Source organism: Myxocyprinus asiaticus, chromosome 42 (genome assembly GCF_019703515.2).
Source record: "Myxocyprinus asiaticus isolate MX2 ecotype Aquarium Trade chromosome 42, UBuf_Myxa_2, whole genome shotgun sequence".
Taxonomy (NCBI): Eukaryota; Metazoa; Chordata; class Actinopteri; order Cypriniformes; family Catostomidae; genus Myxocyprinus; species Myxocyprinus asiaticus.
Window position 1 is genome coordinate 15,947,877 of NC_059385.1, and position 22,810 is coordinate 15,970,686.

Genomic DNA, 22,810 nt, shown 5'->3' on the forward strand with positions numbered 1-22,810 from the left:
AAAAAAGGGCAGTTAATTTCAGTGTAATCAATACATCATACTGGAACTTTACAAACTATGCTCAAGAGTACAGTAGAAGCCTCTCAAAGTATCTTTAAAAAAACTGTGCAAAAAATACTTACAGTGATTAAAAAAATTACTTTAAATGCCAAAATTTGGCTGTTTACAGGAATTTATCACTGGATGCAAAAGAACATAAAAATGCTAGATACAGACCCTTTAGATGTATTTAAGTCATACTCAAGTTAAAACACGCTCCAATGTTCTGTTAGAAAAATAAACCTCTGCTGGAACATTATGGGCACACATGCACACACACACTCATGCACTCATGCACTCACTCACCTATCATCCATCCATCCATCCATCAGGTTAACAGCTCACTGGAGGGGAAGGTTACCAGTGAATAATGATTTAATATTGGCCTGTTCCTCACCCAGAGCAATTGTATGACTTCAGAAGACTTGAAATATAGTGATAGAACATAGTAGTCAGTAAGAACTGCATGAAGATCCTTCAAAAATTGTTTTGCAAAAATTGCACATTTGTGTGCTGCACAGAAAAAAACCATACAGGTTTGGAACGACATAAGCGTGAGCAAATAACAGCTGAATTAAAAAAATGTTTTAAGGTGAACTATACCGTTTAAGCTAAAGGAATTGTATCCAACTGAAAAAAAACAAAAAACAAAATTAAAAGTCTTACATTGTGGGAAACTTTTACCCTCATGCTGTATACTTTATGTTTTGCACTTCATTTATAGCATTCCATGCTTATGTCAGAGAGAAACTGTGTGTATGCGTGGGTTTTGTGTGTGTCGTTTCTGGCCAACATAATCCTAAAATAACACTCAAAATGTTGTCTACCCCTGTTTTTAAAGCATTAACAAGCACATACCTGATTACTGAACAGAATACAGATGATGGGGTTCAACAGAGTGCTGCTCTTTGCTAGTATGGAAGACACCACACAGTGGGACTGACAATGCCAACCCTGAATGTGCCAAGGAATGCCATGACCCCATAGGGCATCCAGCAGAGGAGGTAACAGGACACCATGGAAACCACCATCACCAGCATCTTTGTTTCCCTCCTCTGTGCAGCTGTCTGATTGATCTTAGCAACATGTGGGATGAACAGAGACGCTTTGAGGTTTGCTTTTCATTTGCAGTTTCATTTTTAGGTAAACTATCCCTTTAAGGAGAGAAATGTCCTGAGCACAGATGGGCATTATTAAAAACATTATTAACATAATAATTTTATTAATATAAAATTGTCATCTTCCACAAAGTCTTAAAGTATGGAGAATTGCATTAGTAAACAAAAGACCTACAAGAGCAAGCAAGTTTACATATAAAACTCCCCAACAACTGATCCAGCTGTGCAAAAAATTCATAAGCAGAATGAAAAATGCTTAATATATGGTCTGCAATCAAACATTTGGCTAGATGGACCGATGAGTCGTACTCGAAGAGAGCTCTTCATCAATAACCTCTTTCTCTCTTTCGACCTTTTCCTCTTTCACTGCTCTCTCACTCCATGAATGACAATGAGGATCTTTCCGTAGCAGTAGATTATCAGTAGAAGAGGCAGCAGCAAACTGAACACAAAGAGGCAGATGACACAACCTGGTTTCCAGAGACTGTTGGTTCCACTGGACTGAACTGGTGGTTCTGGGACCCTCAGACCCATGACAGCTCCAGCCAAAAAGTGGCAGCACTGTCCATACAAGAGAGTATAGGCAGCAGCCAGTGATGGAGAGCCAGGTCTACCTACAGTCATACAGATCTGCTTTGGAGTAATAGAGTATGGTGCTGTAATGCTCATCAGATAGTACAGCAAGGGATACCAGTGAAACAATACCTGTTGGCATACATTGGATAAATAGACAAAGATTTAAAAACTATATAATGGCCAATGGAAAATACATCACTTAAATATTCTTTGTGATACTGTAACAGGCTATTATTCTGATTGAAGTCATGTAGCTCTAATAAGATGTAAAATTGGCATTTGCACATTAATACATTTTTCATAAATGTATTTAACTGAAGTCAGAAAGTATTTGCAAAGTACTTGGTAAGGGAATAGAATGGAATAAAGCATCTATTACTGAACATAAATAAAGACAAACGGCTCTGGCTTTTACAAATGTTCTGGTTGCAATACTCGGCATTATATAATACAGAGGTTTTCAAAATTTATGAGGCCAAGGACCCCCAAATATAATGATTCCCTTGCAAGTGACCCCCTTTTGAAAACATAAAGGGGGTCACTTTTCTCACACTATATAAAGGGATCATTAATACAGACCACTTTATACAGTGTGAAAAAAATATAATGTGTGATATTGTAAAGACAGCATGTTGTTTGCAAAATAGTTGCCATTTATACTGTCATTATACTAAAGCCAAATCATTTGAAATAAAATGATATAAAAAAAAAACATATTGTAGTAAGTTTACAGCATTGACATTTTTTTTCCTACCCACTTTTAGAGTAATGTTATAGATGAACTGTATAAACCTGAAGAGAAACATTTTCAAATCACACAATTTATTTGTATAATACTTTTAACAATAAATATTATTCCAAAGCAACTTTACAGAGAATATTGTCTTTACAGAGATAATTGACAACCCCTACTGAGAAGACTAATTGTGACAGTGGTGAGAAGAATCTATGGCTGTCAAAGGAAAAAATAATCACTTAATCGTTAATCTCATGATTTCAAATCAGTCTTAAAGGATAGTTCACTCAAAAATAAAACATTCTCTCATCATTTACTCACTCTCATGCCATCCCAAATGTGTATAACTTTCTTTCTTCTGCTGAACACAAAGGTTTTTAGAAGAATATCTCAACTCTGTAGGTCCATACAATGCAAGTGAATGCTGCCCAGAACTTTGAAGCTCCAAAAGAGCATAAAGGCAGCATCAAAATATTCCTTAAAGTAAAAGTTCACCCAAAAATGAAAATTCTCTCATTATTCACTTACCCTGATGCCATTCCAGATGTGTATGACTGTCTTTCTTCAGCAGAACACAAATAACGATTTTTAGAAGAAGACAGAGCTCTGTCAGGTTCTTATAATGCTAGTAAACAGGTGCCAGAACTTTGACGGTCCAAAAGTCACATTTAGGCAGCATAAAAGTAATCCATGTGACTCCAGTTAGTCAATGATTGTCTTCTGAAGCAAATTGATACGTTTATGTAAAAAATAAATAGATAATTAAAACGTTATTAACTTTTAAAAAGTGCTTCCTGCCAGCAGTAGCTGTCGCGTGACGTAAGCGCATTGGCGAGTTCACACAAGAATTTGGAAGCGGTGCTTATCTACAACAGAAGAACGAACATCCCGCTAGAGTTCGGCCATTTCAAACAGCTTTAGAGACCTGGACGGAAGCGCTGATTTAAAGTTAAAAACATTTTAATTGTCGAATTGTTTTTTTACATAAACCTATCGATTCGCTTCAGAAGACATTCATTGATCGACTGGAGTCGTGTGGATTACTTTTGCTGCCTAAATATGACTTTTGGACCGTCAAAGTGCTGGCACCTGTTTACTAGTATTATAAGAACCTGACAGAGCTCTGTCTTCTTCTAAAAATCTTCATTTGTGTTCTGCTGAAGAAAGACAGTCATACACATCTGGGATGGCATCAGGGTAAATAAATAATGAGAGAATTTTCATTTTTGGGTGAACTATTCCTTTAAGACTCCTATGGTTAAATCCATGTCTTCTGAAGCGATATGATGGGTGAAGATTGGAAAGACTGAAACATACAATATGAAGGAAAAATGGAGTTGTGGACATGATGCACAGATTGAACCCAAGAGAATTATAATGTAAGAAGCCTCCAGTATTCATAAGATTCCCAATGTGCAAAACACTTAAGAATTTAAAATGTGCAAGTAGGTTGCAAGCATTTTATAACTATGTTCAGATGCTATTAATATGAATTATCGTGTTATTCAAATGAATGATAAATTATTCATAATTCTCCTCCTTGGAAAATTTGTAAATATCATCTCAACAATAATAACTTTGACAGGTGTCGAACCTTTGAGGTCGGGCACACAAACTGTCTCCCTCCATGGATCCAACAATAACTGAATGTGACACTCTGTGCTTCTCCACAAGTCTCCCAAGGTGTTATTTGCACTAATTGCTGTTTTGCGAGATGTGAGAGTATGTGATAAAAAGTCATTCTCACCTGCACGCTCTTACCCCACAACCCTGAATACACACACACACACAGTGGTGTAGAAAGCAATAATTTGTAACTCTCGTGTTGAAGTCGGAAGTATGTACTGCAGGTGGACAGCTGGTTTTGTGGAGGTTTCATGCATTTATGAAAGAGTGGGAGATGAATCACCATTGGTACTGTTGCTCAGCACACATAATCTCCCACTTCTGATTCTGAACTTAATGAAACAGCTGCACATGAGTTTCTCTCATGAGTGCTAAAGTGTAGGTGGTCTTAGTCTCCATTCTCAGAGAAAGTTATCATTGAATGGCAAATTCTTTAAACAAGGTTAATTTACCTCCCAACCTTAACCTCTGCTGTGCTCCTTTTAATCTTGACATTTCAACACCAACATTCGAGAGATTTATTCCATCAGAAATATTTAATTTTATGTCATTAGAAAATACCATTCTGTGACATTTTGTTATGTTGGATATTAAATGTTTTTATGTCTATTTGTTAATGGGTATTTGTGGACACATTAATGCATTTAGAATTGTGGAGTAAAAAACATTGTTTTTATTTTGAATTGAAAAGGTCATATTAGACCCTTGGGTAAGATGCCCCACTCACAATTGGGACTGTATACTGTACTATTTTTGTAAAATAAGGAAATCAATCACGGCTCTGCAAACCCTACAGTACTTGCTCTAGGGGAAAACGTTTATGGCAGTTTATGAGTAAACAGGTTTGTGCAGTTTAGTCATTTCAGTTCACCTTCTGCATAACATGAACTATGGCCTTATCTGTAAAATGCCCTGAAGAGTAAGCACACTTTTAAATTTTGAAGGTTTTGTTCTATCCCCAGAGGTAAACTTGGTTATGAGGAACTCAAATGTTCCTTTAAAAAGAGTGAATGTGTTTTTATCAAATTACTTCCAGTGTCATTTTTGTGTCAGCATTACAAACACCTTTTCCATAGAGATGATTATGGTCTACAGCATTAATATTTACTTTCAAATTGTCTTCGTGATTTGCTTAATCTACTCATAAATAGGCTTTACTTCCCGAATCACCCATCAAACAGCTAAGAGAAGGCATTTCAAATCAGGTTTTCTCACTTATGTCATGTTAAGTTGAAAATTAATAGCTTATATACGCACTCGCAGTGGCTAAAAGAATCAGTGAACTACCATTCATCTCTTAGGAATTTCTAACACCATGAATGTAATGGGTTTGAGTCATTCTGTCAATGTCTAAAAGCACAGCATTCTTGCAAATTAAATCTTATTAAATCTGAATGATTATTCTTGCATAATGTAAACATAGTATGAGGCAGTCTGATGCAAAACAAAGTCCAATATCTCATTGTTGTAGAGCCAGAAATCTCTTCAATACCAGTACAAATCCTTACTAATCTCTGCAACTGGCACACCTGTAAAACACAAGATAAGCACATTAAACAAATATATTGTCACCTAAATGTGAGAATCTTTCTAATTACATTGATACTTAAATCACAAAGATTTCTTGCCTGTCCTCTTGCGTTAGATGCACATGTAAACAAACCATTCGCCGATTTTTATTAAATAATAATTGACAATTAAAGCTGACAATCAATTTCTTCACCACTATCGGAACCAAACCGAACTGCGAAAATAAGTGTTTGCCATCGTTTGGACAACAGGTAGTCCTGCCCGATATTCATGCCATTGGCTGAGCCCATTTTCTTTGGTGGCACAAAAATGACACACTTTACCTTTAACAATAGCATGGCAGTACCTGAATCTAGACTGATCCTGCTTCCAGATGTGTCTTTAAAGGCTGTCCCAGCATTCCACTCTGGCCTGGCTTCTGATTTTGAAAAGGGAGAGATCATGATGCCCCCTGTTGGCCTCTCTATTTGCAACAGATTCAGGTAAGAGTTGGCACTGCTCTCAGCAGTGCCAGGTTGTTGGTAGAGTGAAAGAGGCAGTTCAAAGGCTGTGCCCTGTCTGGATGGACAGGGCCAGAGTGATGATGCTGAAGATAGTCCTGGGGGATTCATGATCACTCCCTGGGATGGAGGTGGCTCGTCTATGGATGCCAGTTGGGTCAGCCTTGAGGGGTTGGAAGAATGTGGGGACTTGGACCATGTTAGACCCGAAAAAGCCCATGATGATGAAGATGATGGGGAGACATCTGTGATGATAAAAGAATATACTTACAGTTATCTATAGTCCAACATAATACAGTTAGTGTATAACTACTAATTATAATATAACTAGTATGTAATAGCAGTAGTACAACTTATACTGTATCTATCTATAGTTATATAGTATAACAAACAGCATCAGACAGACAGACAGACAGACAGACAGACAGATAGACAGACAGATAGACAGACAGATCAATGACATCAACACATTTTTAAGAATTAAAATACCAGATTTAGAAGTCCTGTTGCTGTCCTTGGCTTTAGTGCTGAGGTCTGTTGGGATGGTGGCCTTGTTCAGGGCACGGAAGAAGTGCTCATCCACAGCTGTGTTGATGTCACCTTGATAGTAGGTAAACAGCTGAGGAGGATCTTTAAAATGCTTCTCTGGCCGCTCCAACACTCTGTCCTCCATCATCCTAATTTCGGAGTATAAAGCACATTTATCATGATTTACAAAAACGCAGTGCAAGAAAACTGGCAAGTAACAAAATCAGTCACAACCTCAACTTGAGAAGAAACCAGGACAATAAAACACAACTTCAGTAAGGAAATAACAACAGTTAAGAGATATTGTTGCTAACCATAGAACAATAAAAAGCTCATTTAAAAAGGCTTGAAAGATAAACCTCACCTTTGCTGAGTACGGTTCGACTCGCTTTCTCCTCCAAACTGTTCCTTCCTCAAACCTCAGATTTGAGTTTCGTTCACAGATCTTCAAATCCCCGACGTGTCCAGCATTCTGCTCGTGTTCGGCGCTCGAATCCACTGCTTACCGAAGAGAATGGAGCGAACTGAGAGAAAACGAATGCAATACTTAACGCAGCAGGTTTTGCACTTCCTTACAGGTACGCTTAGAAATGCACCCGAGCGAGTTGAACAAGAGCATCTCCACCAGAGATAACATCACTTAGCTATCATTAGGCTTACACAGAATTATGCTTTTGTCATAAACTGCGCTTGCATTTTGTTTCCAGATAAACCCAAGATCTTGGTGAGGAAGAAATAATAATAATAAAAAATATGGAGGCCCAAATTTTGGGGTAAATAATATATATACACCACCATAACATTAAAACCACCTGCCTAATATTGTGTAGATACCCCTGGTGCTGCCAAAACTGCACCAACCCTAATTGTACAGAACGGTTATCTGAGTTACTGTAGACTTTGTCAGTTCGAACCAGTCTGGCCATTCTCTGTTGACCTCTCTCAACAACAAGGCATTTCTGTCCACAGAACTGCCGCTCGCTGGATGTTTTTTTTTTTTTTTTGGTTTTTGGCACCATTCTGTGTAAATCCCAGGAGATCAGCAGTTACTGAACTACTCAAACCAGCCCATCTGGCACCAACAATCATCCATGCGATTATCTTATCAGCCAATCGTGTGGCATCAGTGCTGTTCAAAAAAATCACTCAGATACGGGTCAGGAGTTTCAGTTAATGTTCACATCAACCATCAGATTGGGGGAAAAAATGTGACCTCAGTGATTTGGAACATGGCATGATAGCTGTTCAAACCAGTGTCTGATATGAGTTACATTTAAAAAAGTTATCTGAACAACCTTACATAGATAAAAAAAAAAAAAAAAAATCAGTTAAATGAGAATTGGGCTGTGATGTGAACTTAGCCGTAGTGCCTTCTGAGTCAGTATCAACTTGAAAAGGCACATTTGTCAAGACAAACTTTAAAGGTTATTTAGGCATTTTGTGGATTTAAAGTTCGGAAGCTAAGTGTTTGCTAGGCAGTTGCTAAGGAGTACTAAATGATTGCTAAGTTGTTGGTAACATTAATAGTAGACACATACAAGCCTAATCCACACTAATCAGTTTTAGTTTAAAAACACACTGATTTCACTACATTTATGCCTCTCATCCACACTGGAAAGGAGTTTTTCTCCACAGTATACAGAAACTTTCAAAAATGCTATTCACAACAGCATATTTGGAAAAACAGGAGACAACTTGGGAAAACCTTGTTTTAGTGCTTCAAACTTAGTCCACATCCACACTAATATGTCTTGTTTGAAAACACATTGATTTCACTATGTTTATGATTCTCATCCACACTAGAACTGTTTTCCTCCACTGAAGGAGCAATTGAAAAACGCTCTCCATAACCGCCACCGCATACTTTGGAAAGCGATGGCGTAAGGAAACTGAAAGTGGAGGTTCAAAACTTAAATGGACCAGTGTGGACGTGGCTAAAGACACAGGCTACGTAATATGTTTTCGTTTGCAAACTCATCCACACTAAAAAGCCATTTTCCTCTGTTGAAAACACAGCATTTCATAACAGCTGAAGGACTGTGCAGAGTTTGGTGTATGTAGCTTGTAGAAAGTTCTAGGAGTCAAGCCAACATCATTAAGATATTTTTTTAAACATTGATCATAAAAGCAAAAAAAAAAAAATGGTTGTGGTCACAAGCTTTTTTTTTTTTTATTATTATTATAAAAATATTAACAGAGGCTCAATCTGATTCAGACATTGAGGGACATTAGCATAAAAGAAAGCGATAAAAGCAATCAACGCAAATCACTATTTACAGTCAAATTTCCATCAATGTCCTTCTAGCCAAAGCACCACAGTTTGATAAGGTGAAATACACAGGCAGGTCTTGGGAATAGGACACAGTAAAAGTGAAAACAGTAAATTAGCATTAAGTGTTAAGATGTTTATAAGGGACATTAAACAAGTTCTGTCCTTTCCTATGTCTATGCATCCTCATCATCACTTCCTGCTAAACTACTGTCGGTTGACACCATTCCTCCTTCTCCTTCCTCCTCCTCCTTTTTGTCTTTCCCCTTCAGTTGTTCTGCTGTGCTTTCTCCTCTGTGCTCCTCCTGCTGGGTCTGTTCAGCTGCTTCCTCTTGTTTACTAGAATTTTGTTTTTCATCCTGTGTTTCTGCTGCGGCTTTATCAGATGCACTCTCATCAGCCAGGAAAGTGGTCCAGCCCTTCAGTCTCTCCTCTCTTTCCCGTGATGTTTCTTCAACCTGGGTGACCAGAAACACAAAGGAAAGCGACAAAGGAAAATCAGTGCCAGGAAAGGAAAAAGTAAGAAAAAGAGGTCTGCTGTCACACCTCACAAAAGCAATATTTCATGGCTATATTCCCCTTCAAATTCTATCATTGTCCTAGAGCAACCATTTACCACATACCGGTAATGTGTGCATTTTAAAGGAATAGATAATCTAAAAATGATAATTCTCTCATCATTTACTCACCCTCATTTCGCCTCATACACTTATGGCTTACTTTCTTCTGCGGAAGACAAACAAAGAAATTGTAATGGAGATATGATGTCTGTTTGTCCATACAATGCAACTGAATGGTGACCAAATCTTTGAAGCTCCAAAAAGCACATAAGGGCAGCATAAAGGTAGTCTATACGACCCCAGTGGTTTAATTGTGCCTTCTGAAGCGATCTAATTGGTTTTGGGTGAGAACAGAACAACAAAAAAAAAAAACTTTTTTTTCACAGTACATCTTGCCATTGCAGTCTCTAGGCTCGATCATGATTTCAAGTTCGATTACTCTTCGTAGTGCTTGACGAATGCACAGAGCGCTAGATGGGTCTAGGATGTGTAATAGAGTTTGAAATCATGATCACCAAGACTGCTGATGTCAAGATTTATAATGAAACCTCAGGAACTATATTTTGGTCTGTTCTCACCCAAAACTGATTAGATCGCTTCAAAAGGCATGGATTAAACCACTGGAGTCGTATGGATTACTTATGATGCCTTTGCACTTTTTGGAGCTATAAAGATTTGGTCACCATTCACTTGCATTGTATGGACAAACAGACATCATATCTCCATTAAAATATCTTTGTTTGTGTTCTGCAGAAGAAAGTCATATGAATCTGAGAGGACTTAAGTGTGAGTAAATGATTAAAGAATTTTCATTTTTGGGTGAACTATCCCTTTAAAAGGGACATATCATAATTGTTTTCCACTTATAATGTGAATCAAGTTTTTTTTTGCACCAAAACATAGTCATAATTTAGTATTTCAATTCATATCCATTTTCTACCCTCTCTTGTGTCCTTAACATTAAAAGATTTGTTTTTTGTTTAGTGACTTTAAGAAACGCAGCCAGGAACAGCACCAGATTTGGCAAATGTTCCTGTATTTTACAGATATTGTTAGATCTTCTGTGCCCTGTTCATGCATTTGTACAGTTTATAAAGATGCAAAGAGCAGATATTACTGGGTACACTTCTGGTTTGTGTGTTCCTATTAGATCTCCCTCCAGCTTGTTAGCGATTTCTCATATTGCGTGACCGTCAAATCTGTACTCCAACAACATCTGCAACAGTTTTTCCATCACTTAAATGGTCTAAACTGGGTTCTCCCTATCGCGAAAAATTCACCTCGGCACACTATACTCTTCAACTGTTTGTATAAACATAGCTGTTTATTGATTTTTAGAAACCTTGAAACTCTTAACCTACACTTAAGGTGAAGTTTTCCTAACCTTAAGAAATACTTAGGAAAATGGCAGTTACGGGGCTTTATGCAACACTTTATGGTTTTTAAGGGCGCACTTAAAGGTGCTGTAAGCGATTTTAGCATTCTGAAGCATTCATGTGACTGAGCTGTTGAATTAGCCACGCCCCCTCATTCCAAAACCCTGCCCTCCAAAGATAATTTTGAGACTAAAACAGAGCAAAAGAGCAGCATTGTTTGTTCCTGTAGCTGTCAAATTCAACAGTGGCACAACAGCGCCCTCAACTGACAAATATTATGAATCACAGCCTCAATGATCTGCTTCAAATACAACACTATGAGAACGAGCAAAATGACTGACAGGTGAAAAACGTCAATGTCCGCGGTTTGCGGACACATTTTTGTTTGCCGTTTACAAAGTCTACAGCTGTCACAGAGATATCTGAGATATCTCAGGACACTTATTTCATTAATATCTTTAAGTGAGTAGGGAAATTTTTTCCATACTTATCCAAGGAAAAATCACTTACAGCACCTTTAAGTTAAAAATAAATACTTCGTAAGGGATTGTGACGTTTTACCTATAAAAACCCTTAAATAACACTTTTTCTGTAACACCCTTAAGTTTAGGGAAACTTTAGGGTGATCTTAAGGGAAAATTACACTTATGGTGCTTTATGCAACCGGACACTGATGTTTAGGAATAATCGCATATATGCTACTTATACTACCTCACTACGATTGGGCGGGCCACGTTTTTGAACACAGAATTGGCTTCATTGATGCACAAATGTGGGTGGTCATCACGGTCAGAAATTAGGGGGGCTCAGAGCAAAAATGCCAATGAAAGTGACAAAAATGCCTCCGAAATTCAAAATAAACATAAAATATTATTGTATGAAGTATGAGTTTATGTTGATAGAACTGTATGGGTATGCGATAACAAATTCTCAATCTAGTTATTCATATTGAGAATGTACATTAATCGATTGATTCATTTTAAGAATTTGACATAAAGATTTAGTTTTTATTTTATGTTTATAATTTTTTATTTGGCTAGAAAACAAACAAAAAAAGTCCTATAAAAGGCATTGAATACCCCTGAAAACTGAATCCAGGGGGCAAATTTTGCCCCTTAGAGGAAAAGGTGTTTTCTGACTGGTGATCATATATTTGTTTCAGGAACCATTTGCAGTTTTCTTTAAAAAAAAAAAAAAATTGTTTTCAAAACAGGATGTTGTCATAGTACAATGACCTTTTTACCTAAAAAATCTGATTCCTCATGATATGACTGCTTTAAATAGGCCAAGTATTTTACCTGGTAGTCAGTTACACCATCCCACAGTTGTGCTGATAGCTGCCTCCCTCCAAACCAGCGTCCATTCAGAGCTGCCTGACACATATCTGCTTCTTCAGGTTCCTTAAAAGCCAAGGATGCCACTCCATCTGGGTGCCTCTAATTCCCATGGTAAGACACAAAAAGCAAAGCGTTCGAAATGGCAAACAGACAGATACTCCAATGACAGCTGATTTGTGTAAATATAAGAGCTGTCGAAATTAGCGCGTTAAGGCATGTTATTGATTACAAATGTTTAACGTGTTATTTTTTTGATGCTATTAATGCATTTGCCAATTTGAAATGAGATTCTGACAACATATTCAGATTCGATGCCATGTCAGTGATCAAGTGATAGAGAAAGGACCTCTTACCCATTATTTTTTGTACAAAACAAGCCCAGCTGGGACTTTACAGTATTTTGCATCCTTGGTAAGATGGCATTTAATTACCAAAAAAGCACGTCAAGTCTCAACTATCACTTAAAAGCCAAACACACGATACATGGCACTGATGAGGGACCGCAGCAGCAGCAATGTCTGACGACTCTTACACACGCAAAAAAACTAAAGCTGCATTCACTTAAGTCACTGAAGTGAAGCATCAATGTTTCCACATGCCGCGTTGCGCTTCCCTATCACCGCACAATACGGATGAAGTATCATTACGTGGGCATTGCCAGCACTAACAGAAAAACAAGCCCTTTTTTGTAGTGCTTTTCATGTGGAGTTCAAAGCGGCATTTTAGTCCATATTTATCTTTATACTGTGGAATGCATTGTTTGTAAAATGTTAATGAAACACTATTGTATTATTTGTTCTGTTAAACAATGCATTATTGCATTTTGACGACATAAGTAAATTTATTCAAATTTCAGCACTTTTAAAATCTGCGATTAATCGTGATTAACTATGAAAAATTATGCGATGAAATATTTTAATCGACTGATAGCACTAGTAAATATATAATTAAGTTACTATAAAAATTTAAAACAGCCCATAGGGCAAAAGCTGCATACATAACGGACAAGCATCACTGCGATGAAGGACAAGTATTCAGACTTACATCAAAGATGATGACCTTCTTCACCTGCCCGAATTTCTCACACTCTGTCCGCAGGTCATCTCTGTACTCATTCAGCACCAGTGGATCCTCCTGGATAAGACATATGATGCAGCTATTATACTCTTTAATCAGAATACACTACCAGTCTGTTACCTGACCTTAAAACTTTTGTTTTGACCTAAAGGTTTATGCTTAAATGCTTGCAATTAGTTTTACTGCAAGCATTAATAACATCAGTAACAAACATAAATAGCTTATATACATAAGCATATCTATTATTATATACATATGCATATCTTCACAAAAATAAAATATTAATTAAAACAAATCTGGACCAGATAGTGAAGGAAAAGCAGGAAAGAAGTGCTTAGCATACATGGAACTCAAATAAATACTTAGAACCATAATACTGTTAATTCCAACTCATGAAGTTGGTTGAGAGGAGGAGTGTAGAGGGCTGTAATCTAGGCAAAATGGTGGCTACTTTGATAAAGCTAAAATATGATTTGTTTCCAATTTTTGGTCACTGCATAGTTCCCATGCTTTCATTGTGCTATTGTGTTGATGACTTTAATATTATTTAAAAATGTGTAAACCAGTACTATTAAAGAATAAGTAGGTGTGTCCAAACTACTGACTGGCAGTATATATTAATTTTATGTAGTTTATCTCAGTTATATCTGCCATGTGTTTTTATACATAGTAAGGGTTGAAGAATTGGTCACAAGCATCAGCCTCATTCATTAAACTTGATTAAAGAGATGGTGATGATCCTTGAATTGCAGATCCACACCTGCATACCTGCTCACATCTGAACCTTTCAGCTGCACCTACTTCAGGAATGCAGACAGACCTGCTGTGTTCTCTGACGCAGACAGACTTATTGCTGTTATGTAATAGTTCAACAATGTTGTGCATCTTAAACAACTAATCACGTTACTAATCATGAGCATTACTGTAATTAACGTCATACAGTGATGCCAAGAATTAAAAAAAACAACAACAAAACATTCTATTCACTAACATCATCTGCAGTATGTTGTGTGCTTGTGTCTGTTGTGTGTTTAGAGGTTTACTCTTGCCTCAAAGTCGCTGGGATGAAACATGTTTTGGATGATCACAACTTTTTGATGCCTTTTGCGAACCTCCCTGACCTTCTCTGGCCTCCAGTCCAGCTGTCTGTCATTATAATCGTGAAAGAAAAGTGGCGTTAGTCTCATACAGAACAATTTCAATAATCTGTTGATAGATAAAGCAGAGGATTGTTGCACATTGTGTTACAAATGACTACAAAGTTCTGCAGAGGAGTCCGTTCAAGCAGGTTCTTACTTTTGTTGTTGCTGGAGCTTCTTGCGATACTCTTTGCTCTTTTTCTTTTTCTTGCTGGCGTCGTATGAACCTTTGAGTTCAAATCGCGCAGCCTCCACGTGCAGTCGGTAGCCCCGAATTTCATTCTCATCCAACAGGCGCTCAGCGAGGGCTACAGACTCTTTCTGCAGGAGACATGCACAATCAAATGGGGCCCTACAATATGATCTACAACTAATTATCTGAATACTTCTATAAAATACTGTATATGTGAATTAATGTATGGAAAATATATAGTATATTTATAAAAATATGTGGAAGCATACTGTATGTGAAAGTTTGAAATCACGATGTAGAACACACACACACACACACACACACACACACACACACACACACACACACACAAAACTATTTCATTTCAGTTCTATTTGTTGACCAGACTGATTAAATTAAGCTATTAAAATGACCAGCCTTGAGGTAGCAGCAAAGTCCATCTCCTTTTTGGTTCCCATCCTTGTCCTTGTAGAGTTTAATTTTATATTCCTCTGTGATAGGATCACGCATGACAATTCCACATTTGGACATAACTTCCACAAACTCATCAGGAGTTATGTCTGGAGGAAGACCTGGCAGAAAAAAAAAAACAAAAAAAAAAAAAACAGAAATTAAATTACATTTCATGCATTGACTTCTGGATTTCATTTTCCATTTTAGCCAGCAAACACTGTAAATAAACAGATTTGAAAGCAGTAATGTCCACTAGAGGGAGACCTAAGGCTAAACCAGAGTTAAATATAATATAATATAATAGTGGGAAAATTGTTTACCTGTCACATATACATTTGTGTTTTTATCCCCTTCAACTTCAAACCAGCCTGTAAAATGCAAGATACATGATTTAATTGTTATTATTTAACAAGTGTAATAATCAGTAGTCATTTATCACAGGGGTTTTCAAACTGGGGTTAGGAGACCCCCAGGGGGCCGCAATAGGGCGTTAAAAAAAATTGTAAAAATGTGTATATATATCATTCTGTTATGAAGGACTAAAAATAGATTTCAATAGAATTTAAAAGATTTTTCTTTATTTTTATGCATCTAACAGTCCTCCAATAGTGGGTAGAAACAAGACATGTGGTCAACTTAATAATAAAAAAAAGAAAGAAAAAGCATTTTTTAGATAATTTCTTTTGACTTTTGTATAATGACAATATAAAAAAATTATTTAATTTTGCAAACAACATAATATGTATTTAGAATATCACTCCATTTTTTTTTTCACAGTATAAATGCTTCTTTACACATGGAAATATATCTCTGTCTTTGTATTTTTTGAAAGGGGGTTCCTCGCAAGGGGATTATCATATTCGGGGATCCTTGGCATCAAAGTTTGTAAACCCCTGAACTATAAATCACTTGCATAGACATACCTGGATCTGCTTTCCTTTTCTCTCCTTTCTGCGAGCCATCTTTAGCTTTGTCTTGTTCAGAGCTCTCCTCAGGTTTCTTGGGCTCCTCTGGCTGTGCAGGTAGAGATTCGGCAGAAGGCGCTGCAGCAGCTGGATCGGGGTCCCCCTCCTCATTAAAGCCATAGTTTGCTTGATATGCTGCGATGAAGTCATCATTTATCTACAAAGGACAAATAAAAAAATCAGTTTAACTGGTGAACATCACTAGAAAACATACTGTCAATAAACCCTGATCCACATGGAAAATTGAATACTTTACCTTTGGAAACCATGCCCTCTTTTCATGGTCCCAGTCGTAGCCAGTGCCATCCTCTGGGTCGACAAATGTGTATGGATCATCTCCGCCGTGTTCCCTCTGGCCATACAGCTGCTGCAAACGAAGCTGTTCGTGGAACTCTTTATTACCGTCTAAGTCCCCGCTCATCTACAGACAGGACAGAGACACTAAGTACTTTGAGCGTAACAAAAATGTCAAACTTCTGCAGCAGGGATATGTCAAATAGTTATTGGTGTGAGGATGGACATATTATAATATGCTCTGAGAGAGCGATATAAAAAAGGGATAACAGATTAAGAAAATACAGGGAATTAATAATACGTCACATAGTCTTCAATCTAGATTTTGGAAGAGCCTACAGTCTTTCTGTTTGATAGGGTCTATTTACAGTTCTGCAATCCACTCTCTCTGGAGCCTAACCATGCATCACCTTGTAAGTAATAATATCCTAACATCAACTATTTACTGACTACTATTGTAAATAGCCTAAATCTTTAATGTTATTTGATTAGAGAAGAGACAGGTTTGCAAAAAGTGACAGATCACATTGAAAGTAATGACCTGTTGGCGTTTAGTATATGTAGCGGGTTCAAATGTGCCTTCTGCTACAACACACCCACAATCTCGTTACATTATTAATTGAGATATTAATGAAATCTGGCAGACTCATCTGTTATAAATTCAGGATATTTCTTTTTAGTTACAACACGTTTGCTAGATAACGAGACACACTGGTCAGCATGTGAACAGACCCCATATCAATCCACTTATGCTGATCTGATTGTTTACGCGCTTTCCTATCGGCTACATTTAGAGGCTATGGCACCGCACTGATTAGCTTTGATAGAAGGGTGACCTGTAAAAACTGACATAGCTTCGACGGTTTTAGACTGAGGGAAAAATAAAAGAGCCCACCTTTATTCACACTGAGCCCCCTAATACGTCTGAATGTTGCACTTCCGTTCCAAGGCCAACGCACAAATCCACCGCGTTACGTCTTCCGGAATGCAACTATCATACCCACATGTGTAGTTCCGCCCAAACGTTCCGCTCTCAGAATTGTATAATTTCACAAAACAGATGACACATTTTTACTAAACAAATTATGCATTTGTTTAATAATTATTTTTATAAAAGTAAATTATAAACATTGCTTCATATATTGGGGTTTACATTTTATTGACATACAATTCGATTTAAAGGCGCAATATGTAATATATTTACTGCACTAAAGCATATAATTATCATAATATGTTATCAGAGATTTAGGAAACATGCTAAGTTGAAATACTGGCTTCTCTGTAAACAATGCTAGCCAGCATATTCTACTTTGAGATGTCCGTTCCGGGCCGGAATTTCTGTTTGTGTTTTGGCCTGTGTGATCCCGCCCACTTCCCATTTCCCAATAGTATTTCGACACCCCGGGTTGCCAGATTTGAAACAAATTAGCGGTCAAACACAGCGCCATGGAAGCCAGTAATACATCTATCTAACATTGACAGAGTTAAAAAAAAATCAACATAATCTGGTTTATAATTTACAAACAATAAAAACATTGCAAACGTATACATTAGCCGATCAACTTACAGTGTAAGGCTCGTTATTAGCCATTGTCAGTTTACTCGTTCCTGTTGTGTATCTTCAACCTGGCAACCCGAGTGAGCTTCAAGTCTGGGGAGGAGGGAGCGGGGGAGACAACTCTCTTTAACAGATGATTTTATTTCTTCTTGAATTAATCACAATCAAGCTTGACGATTTTAAATGTTTTTTCTTAAATGAATATTCTGGGTTCAATACAAGTTCAGCTCAACTGACAGCATTTGTGGCATAATGTTTGTTACCACTAAAATTAATTTTGACTTGTCCATCCTTTTCTTAAAAAAGTAAAAATAAAAAATAAATATCTGGGTTGTAGTGCGGCACTTACAGTGGAAGTAAATGTTGCCAATTCGTTGAAGTAAAAATACTCACTGTTTCAAAAGTATAGCCACAAGACGAAAACAATATGCGTGTTAACATGATTTTAGTGTGATAAAATCACTTACTAACCTCTTCATTGTAAAGTTCTATCCAGTTTTACAACTTTGTTGTCATGACAACATAATGCGTTTATGACCCTCAAACACTAAACACGACCATAAAAACGCCAGTTTAAACAACTTTACTGCACAAATAATACATACGTTTTAACAGAAGAATTAATGTAATGTAAGTGCTTTAACTAAATGATGAGCTTCACATTTCTGCTTTTAAAACCTCCTAAAATGGCCCCCTTTCACTTCCATTGTAAGTGCCTCACTGTTTTTTCCCTTTTTTAAAGAAAAGGAGGGACGAGTCAAAATCAAAATATGTTGTTGTGCAAATCAACATTATGTCACAAATGCTGTCAACTGAGCTTAATTTGTACTAAATGCTGAATATTCCTTTAAGCTAAAACAACATGTTCAGAGTGTCTAGAGTTTATTGTTATATAATGCAAAAACAATGCCTAAGAATATAATACAGGATATAATCTGAGGATCTATGGAAGGTTGTTCTACAACATGGTTTACTTTTCAATAAAATTTTCCAAGTGTCATTTTTAAAACTGAACATTTACATACAGTACATTCAGAAAATATTCAGACCCCTTCTGCTTTAAATTATTTTATTTTTCACATCAGTCTACACTCTATATCACACAATGACAAAGCAAAAACCTGACTTTTGATAACTTTGCAAATTATATATATATATATAAACTGAAATATCACATTGACATAACTATTCAGACCCTTTGCTATGACACTTGAAATTTATCTCAGGTGCATCCCATTTCTCTGGATCATCTTTGAGATGTTTCTACACTTTGATTGGAGTCCACCTGTGGCAAATTCAATTGATTGGACATGATTTGGAAAGGCACACAACCTGTCTATATAAGGTCTCACAGCTGAAAATGCATATCAGAGCAAAAACCAAGCTATGAGGTCAAAAGAACTGCCTGCAGAGCTCAGAGACAGGATTGTGTTGAGGCACAGATCTGGGGAAGGCTACAAAATATTTTTTGGCTGCATTGAGGGTTCCCAAGAGCACAGTGGCCTCCATAATTCTTAAATGGAAGAAGTATGGAACAACCAGGACTCTTCCTAGAGCTGGCCACCCATCCAAACTGAGCAATCTGGGGAGAAGGGCCTTTGTAAGAGAGGTGACCAAGAACCTGATGGTCACTCTTGTTAAGCTCCAGAGATCATGTGTGGAGATGGGAGAAACTTGCAGAAGGACAGCCATCACTGCAACATTCCACCAATCTGGGCTTTATGGCAGAGTGGCCAGACGAAAGCCTCTCCTCAGTGCAAGACACATGAAAGCCCACTTGGAATTTGCACAAAAAAAAAGCACCTAAAGGACTGTCAGACAGTGAGAAACAAGATTCTCTGGTCTGATGAAACGAAGATTGAACTGTTTGGCCTCAATTCCAAGCATCATGTCTGGAGGAAACCATGCACTGCTCATCACCTGCACAATACCATCCCAGTGGTGAAGTATGATGCAGCAGGGACTGGGGTACTGGTCAGGGTTGAAGGAAAGCTGATCACAGCAAAAGACAGAGATATCCTTACTGAAAATGTGGTCCAGAGTGCTCAGGACCTCAGACTGGGCCGAAGGTTCTCCTTCCAAAAGGACAATGACATTAAGCACACAGCCAAGACAACACAAGAGTGGCTTAGGGACAACTCTGAGAATGTCCTTGAGTGGCCCAGCCAGAGCACGGTCTTGAACCCAATCAAACATCTCTTGAGAGACCTGAAAATGGCTGTCCACCGACAGTCCCCATCCAACCTGACAGATCTTGAGAGGATCTGCAGAGAAGAATGGCAGCAAATCCCCAAATCCAGGTGTGCAAAGCTTGTCGCATCATACCCAAAAATACTTGAGGCTGTAATCACTGCCAAAGGTGCTTCAACTAAGTACTGAGTTAAGGGTCTGAATACTTATGTCAGTGTGACATTTCAGATTTTACTTTCTAATAAATTTGCAAAGTTATCAAAAATCTGGTTTTTGCTTTGTCATTATGGGGTAACATAATGGCTGTAACATAACAAAATGTGAAAAAAAAAATGAAGGGGTCTGAATACTTTCCGAATGCACATTATGTGCCATAGTACTGTTATGTGATGCATAAAAAAAACTCATGTCTACTCCCTGTGATTGGGGGCACCGACAGTCCTGCCCTGGCTCTTGGTAATACCAAACAGTTTTCATATACACAACCTGTCTTGGGCAAAGTAAACACAAGAAAATAGAAGATTATGTTAAAGTTTATAGCATAAGAGTTTATAATATTGCTAATGTCATAGTTTCTTACCCAGGTCTTGCAATAGAGACTTGCCATTGGCTGCATTCTGAGGAAACCAATGAGCTCTGAGTTGAGTTAGACTTGATGGATCTCACAGATGCCACTGAGGGAAACTTAATTGGTGCATTGGGTTTGGGTTTGGGAACTACAGTTGCAGTTTGGCTCCATTCTGAAAACAAGTTAGTGCTTGTGTTTTGCAAGAATGTTAAAGATTTGCTCATATTTTTCAAAAAATACTAATAATTTCTTCATGTGTGTGTTTTATTGATGAGAAAATTGTACTTTACCTGAATACTCTTGTAGCTTGAAAACTCCACAGCACAAATGTACTCTCCATTGCTTGTGCATGTTTTCCTTCATGAGACAGTGGAACGCAAAAATAAAGAAACCTGACACAAATCAGAATATTCAATGTTAAAGGAATAGTTCACCCAAAAATGAAAATTTGCCGATAATTTACTCACCCTCAGGCCAATCAAATTTATCTGAGTTTCTTTCTTCATCAAAACAGAATTTAAGACTTTTAGGATTTCATTTCAGGCCTCCTCCTCTAAACAATTCAAGTGAATATCCTCCATTTTTTGACGGTCCAAAATGCATATTTAGGGTGCATCAAAAAAAATCCACACGACTCCAGTCGACAAATAAAGTTCTTCTGAACCCAAACGATTGATTATTTTGAGAAACAAAACAATATTTATATTCTTTTAACTTCAAATGTTCACTTCCGTACATCTGTGTGACGTGCGCTCATGAGAGGGATGACGTAAGCTCGTTGGTAATGTCACGCATCATGTGGAGGAGTCAGGAAGAGCGTCATTGTTTACGTTGTTTTTTTTAAATTATTATTTGGAAATGATTTTTAATTTAATTTTATATTGTTTTGAACTGTTTTGGTTTGTGAACGGCGCTTGGTCTGTGCTCTGTGCAAGTTTCTATTGTAAACAATGACGTGCTTCCTGCCTCCTCCTCCACGTGATGTGTGACCTTACCAACGAGTTTACGTCATCCCTCTCATGAGCGCACATCACTGAGATGTACGGAAGCGAACATTTGTAGTTAAAAAGTATATAAGTCTTTAAATACTTCTGTCTGTGCTATTTTTAATTGTTGGTGTATGTACTCATGCAAATGGACTGTTTTGGAGTGTCTCACTTTGGTTGCATCGTGTAGCAGGAGCCAGCTGGTACATGATAGCTGTGCGGTATGTGTAAAACCTCACTCCCCTGTCCTCAAGAGGCAGACTAGTGATTGATACTAGGGGCGGCTGCCTTTAGCCTCCTCGTTAGCGCGCCCACCTCCCATGCAGGCTGATGCCAGTTCAAATCCTGCACGGAGCAGTTCAAGCAGGACTGGTTACAGTTGCATTTCACTGGTTTTCAGTGACTCTAGTTATAAGTCTTGAGTGTTTTAGGACACTGTGTAAAGTTAAATGTAGTTTCGTAGGATCTCGAGATCCCAGCATTTTCTGTGCTTGGTCCAGTTGTCTTGATCTGTGGAAGGCTGTGCTAACTGTTACTCTCGTTGGCTTTATGAGGCGTGATGCCTGTACAGCTGGAGTTGCGTTGACTGCCCCCTATTGCCACAGATTTGCAAAAACATCAAGGTGGTACATCAAGCTTGAATTGCCCCATGGTAGGAACATTCCTTATTATGGAATTTATGTATCGGTCAGGGCAAGAATGATTAATTGTGATAATATTTTGAAAATGTTATTTTTCATATAATTACACACTAAATTAACATGCTAAATCGACAGCCTTAATTATTTTTATTTATTTAGATAGATAGATAAATAGACAGTCAGTCAGACAGACAGACAGATAGACAGAAAGACAGACATTGTCTTCATCTATGGTTATATAGATTTATTTGGATATTTATAAAAATAAATTACAGTTTATAGTAGGCTAAACTGTAATTGCATTACTCAACACAAAATTTTGACATACCAGCAGCACTCCAAAATGGGTCAGATGGTCACACAAACAGGTTGTGCAATCATTGCTGACATTATACATCCAGCACCCATTGGGTTCAATCCTCCATAACCATCTACATGCACAAACACACACATAAATACCCTTATCAGATATATCTCCTGATTTGAAAAATAAACATTCTGTATTCATGTATTCTAAAAAGTTTGTTTACAGGAAGTGACCTGACCTACCA

The 22,810-nt window shown here is 37.5% G+C and overlaps 3 protein-coding genes across 3 annotated transcripts in view; all 3 read right to left on the reverse strand.

Moving 5' to 3' along the window:
• Positions 1 to 22,810, reverse strand: part of LOC127432400 (sodium/hydrogen exchanger 6-like) — a 92,247-nt gene that overhangs the window by 34,692 nt on the left and 34,745 nt on the right. The gene's annotated exons all lie outside the window — the stretch shown is intronic.
• On the reverse strand, positions 4,753 to 7,240 carry LOC127432403 (transcription cofactor vestigial-like protein 1). Its single transcript, XM_051683446.1, has 4 exons — positions 7,018 to 7,240; positions 6,615 to 6,802; positions 5,972 to 6,370; positions 4,753 to 5,624 (listed from the first exon to the last, which is right to left on the reverse strand). The coding sequence occupies exons 2-4, from the start codon at positions 6,799 to 6,801 to the stop codon at positions 5,581 to 5,583; spliced, it is 630 nt and encodes a 209-aa protein (XP_051539406.1). The 5' UTR covers position 6,802; positions 7,018 to 7,240; the 3' UTR covers positions 4,753 to 5,580.
• LOC127432401 (HIV Tat-specific factor 1 homolog) lies at positions 8,799 to 17,292 on the reverse strand. Its single transcript, XM_051683442.1, has 10 exons — positions 17,212 to 17,292; positions 16,279 to 16,443; positions 15,981 to 16,179; positions 15,378 to 15,425; positions 15,022 to 15,176; positions 14,569 to 14,732; positions 14,322 to 14,418; positions 13,240 to 13,329; positions 12,157 to 12,294; positions 8,799 to 9,380 (listed from the first exon to the last, which is right to left on the reverse strand). Exons 2-10 carry the CDS (start codon positions 16,441 to 16,443, stop codon positions 9,099 to 9,101), a joined length of 1,338 nt encoding a protein of 445 aa, XP_051539402.1. The 5' UTR covers positions 17,212 to 17,292; the 3' UTR covers positions 8,799 to 9,098.

Coding starts and splice junctions, on each gene's coding strand:
- LOC127432403 (XM_051683446.1), bottom strand. CDS start 6,801: ATGATGGAGGACAGAGTGTTGGAGCGGCCAGAGAAGCATTTTAAAGAT. Junction 6,371..6,614: donor CAACAGGACTTCTAAATCTG/GTATTTTAATTC, acceptor TTATCATCACAG/ATGTCTCCCCATCATCTTCA. Junction 5,625..5,971: donor CAGGATCAGTCTAGATTCAG/GTACTGCCATGC, acceptor TGTGTTTTACAG/GTGTGCCAGTTGCAGAGATT.
- LOC127432401 (XM_051683442.1), bottom strand. CDS start 16,443: ATGAGCGGGGACTTAGACGGTAATAAAGAGTTCCACGAACAGCTTCGT. Junction 14,733..15,021: donor GACTTTGCTGCTACCTCAAG/GCTGGTCATTTT, acceptor TGTCTCCTGCAG/AAAGAGTCTGTAGCCCTCGC. Junction 9,381..12,156: donor ATGGTGTAACTGACTACCAG/GTAAAATACTTG, acceptor CTGGTCACCCAG/GTTGAAGAAACATCACGGGA.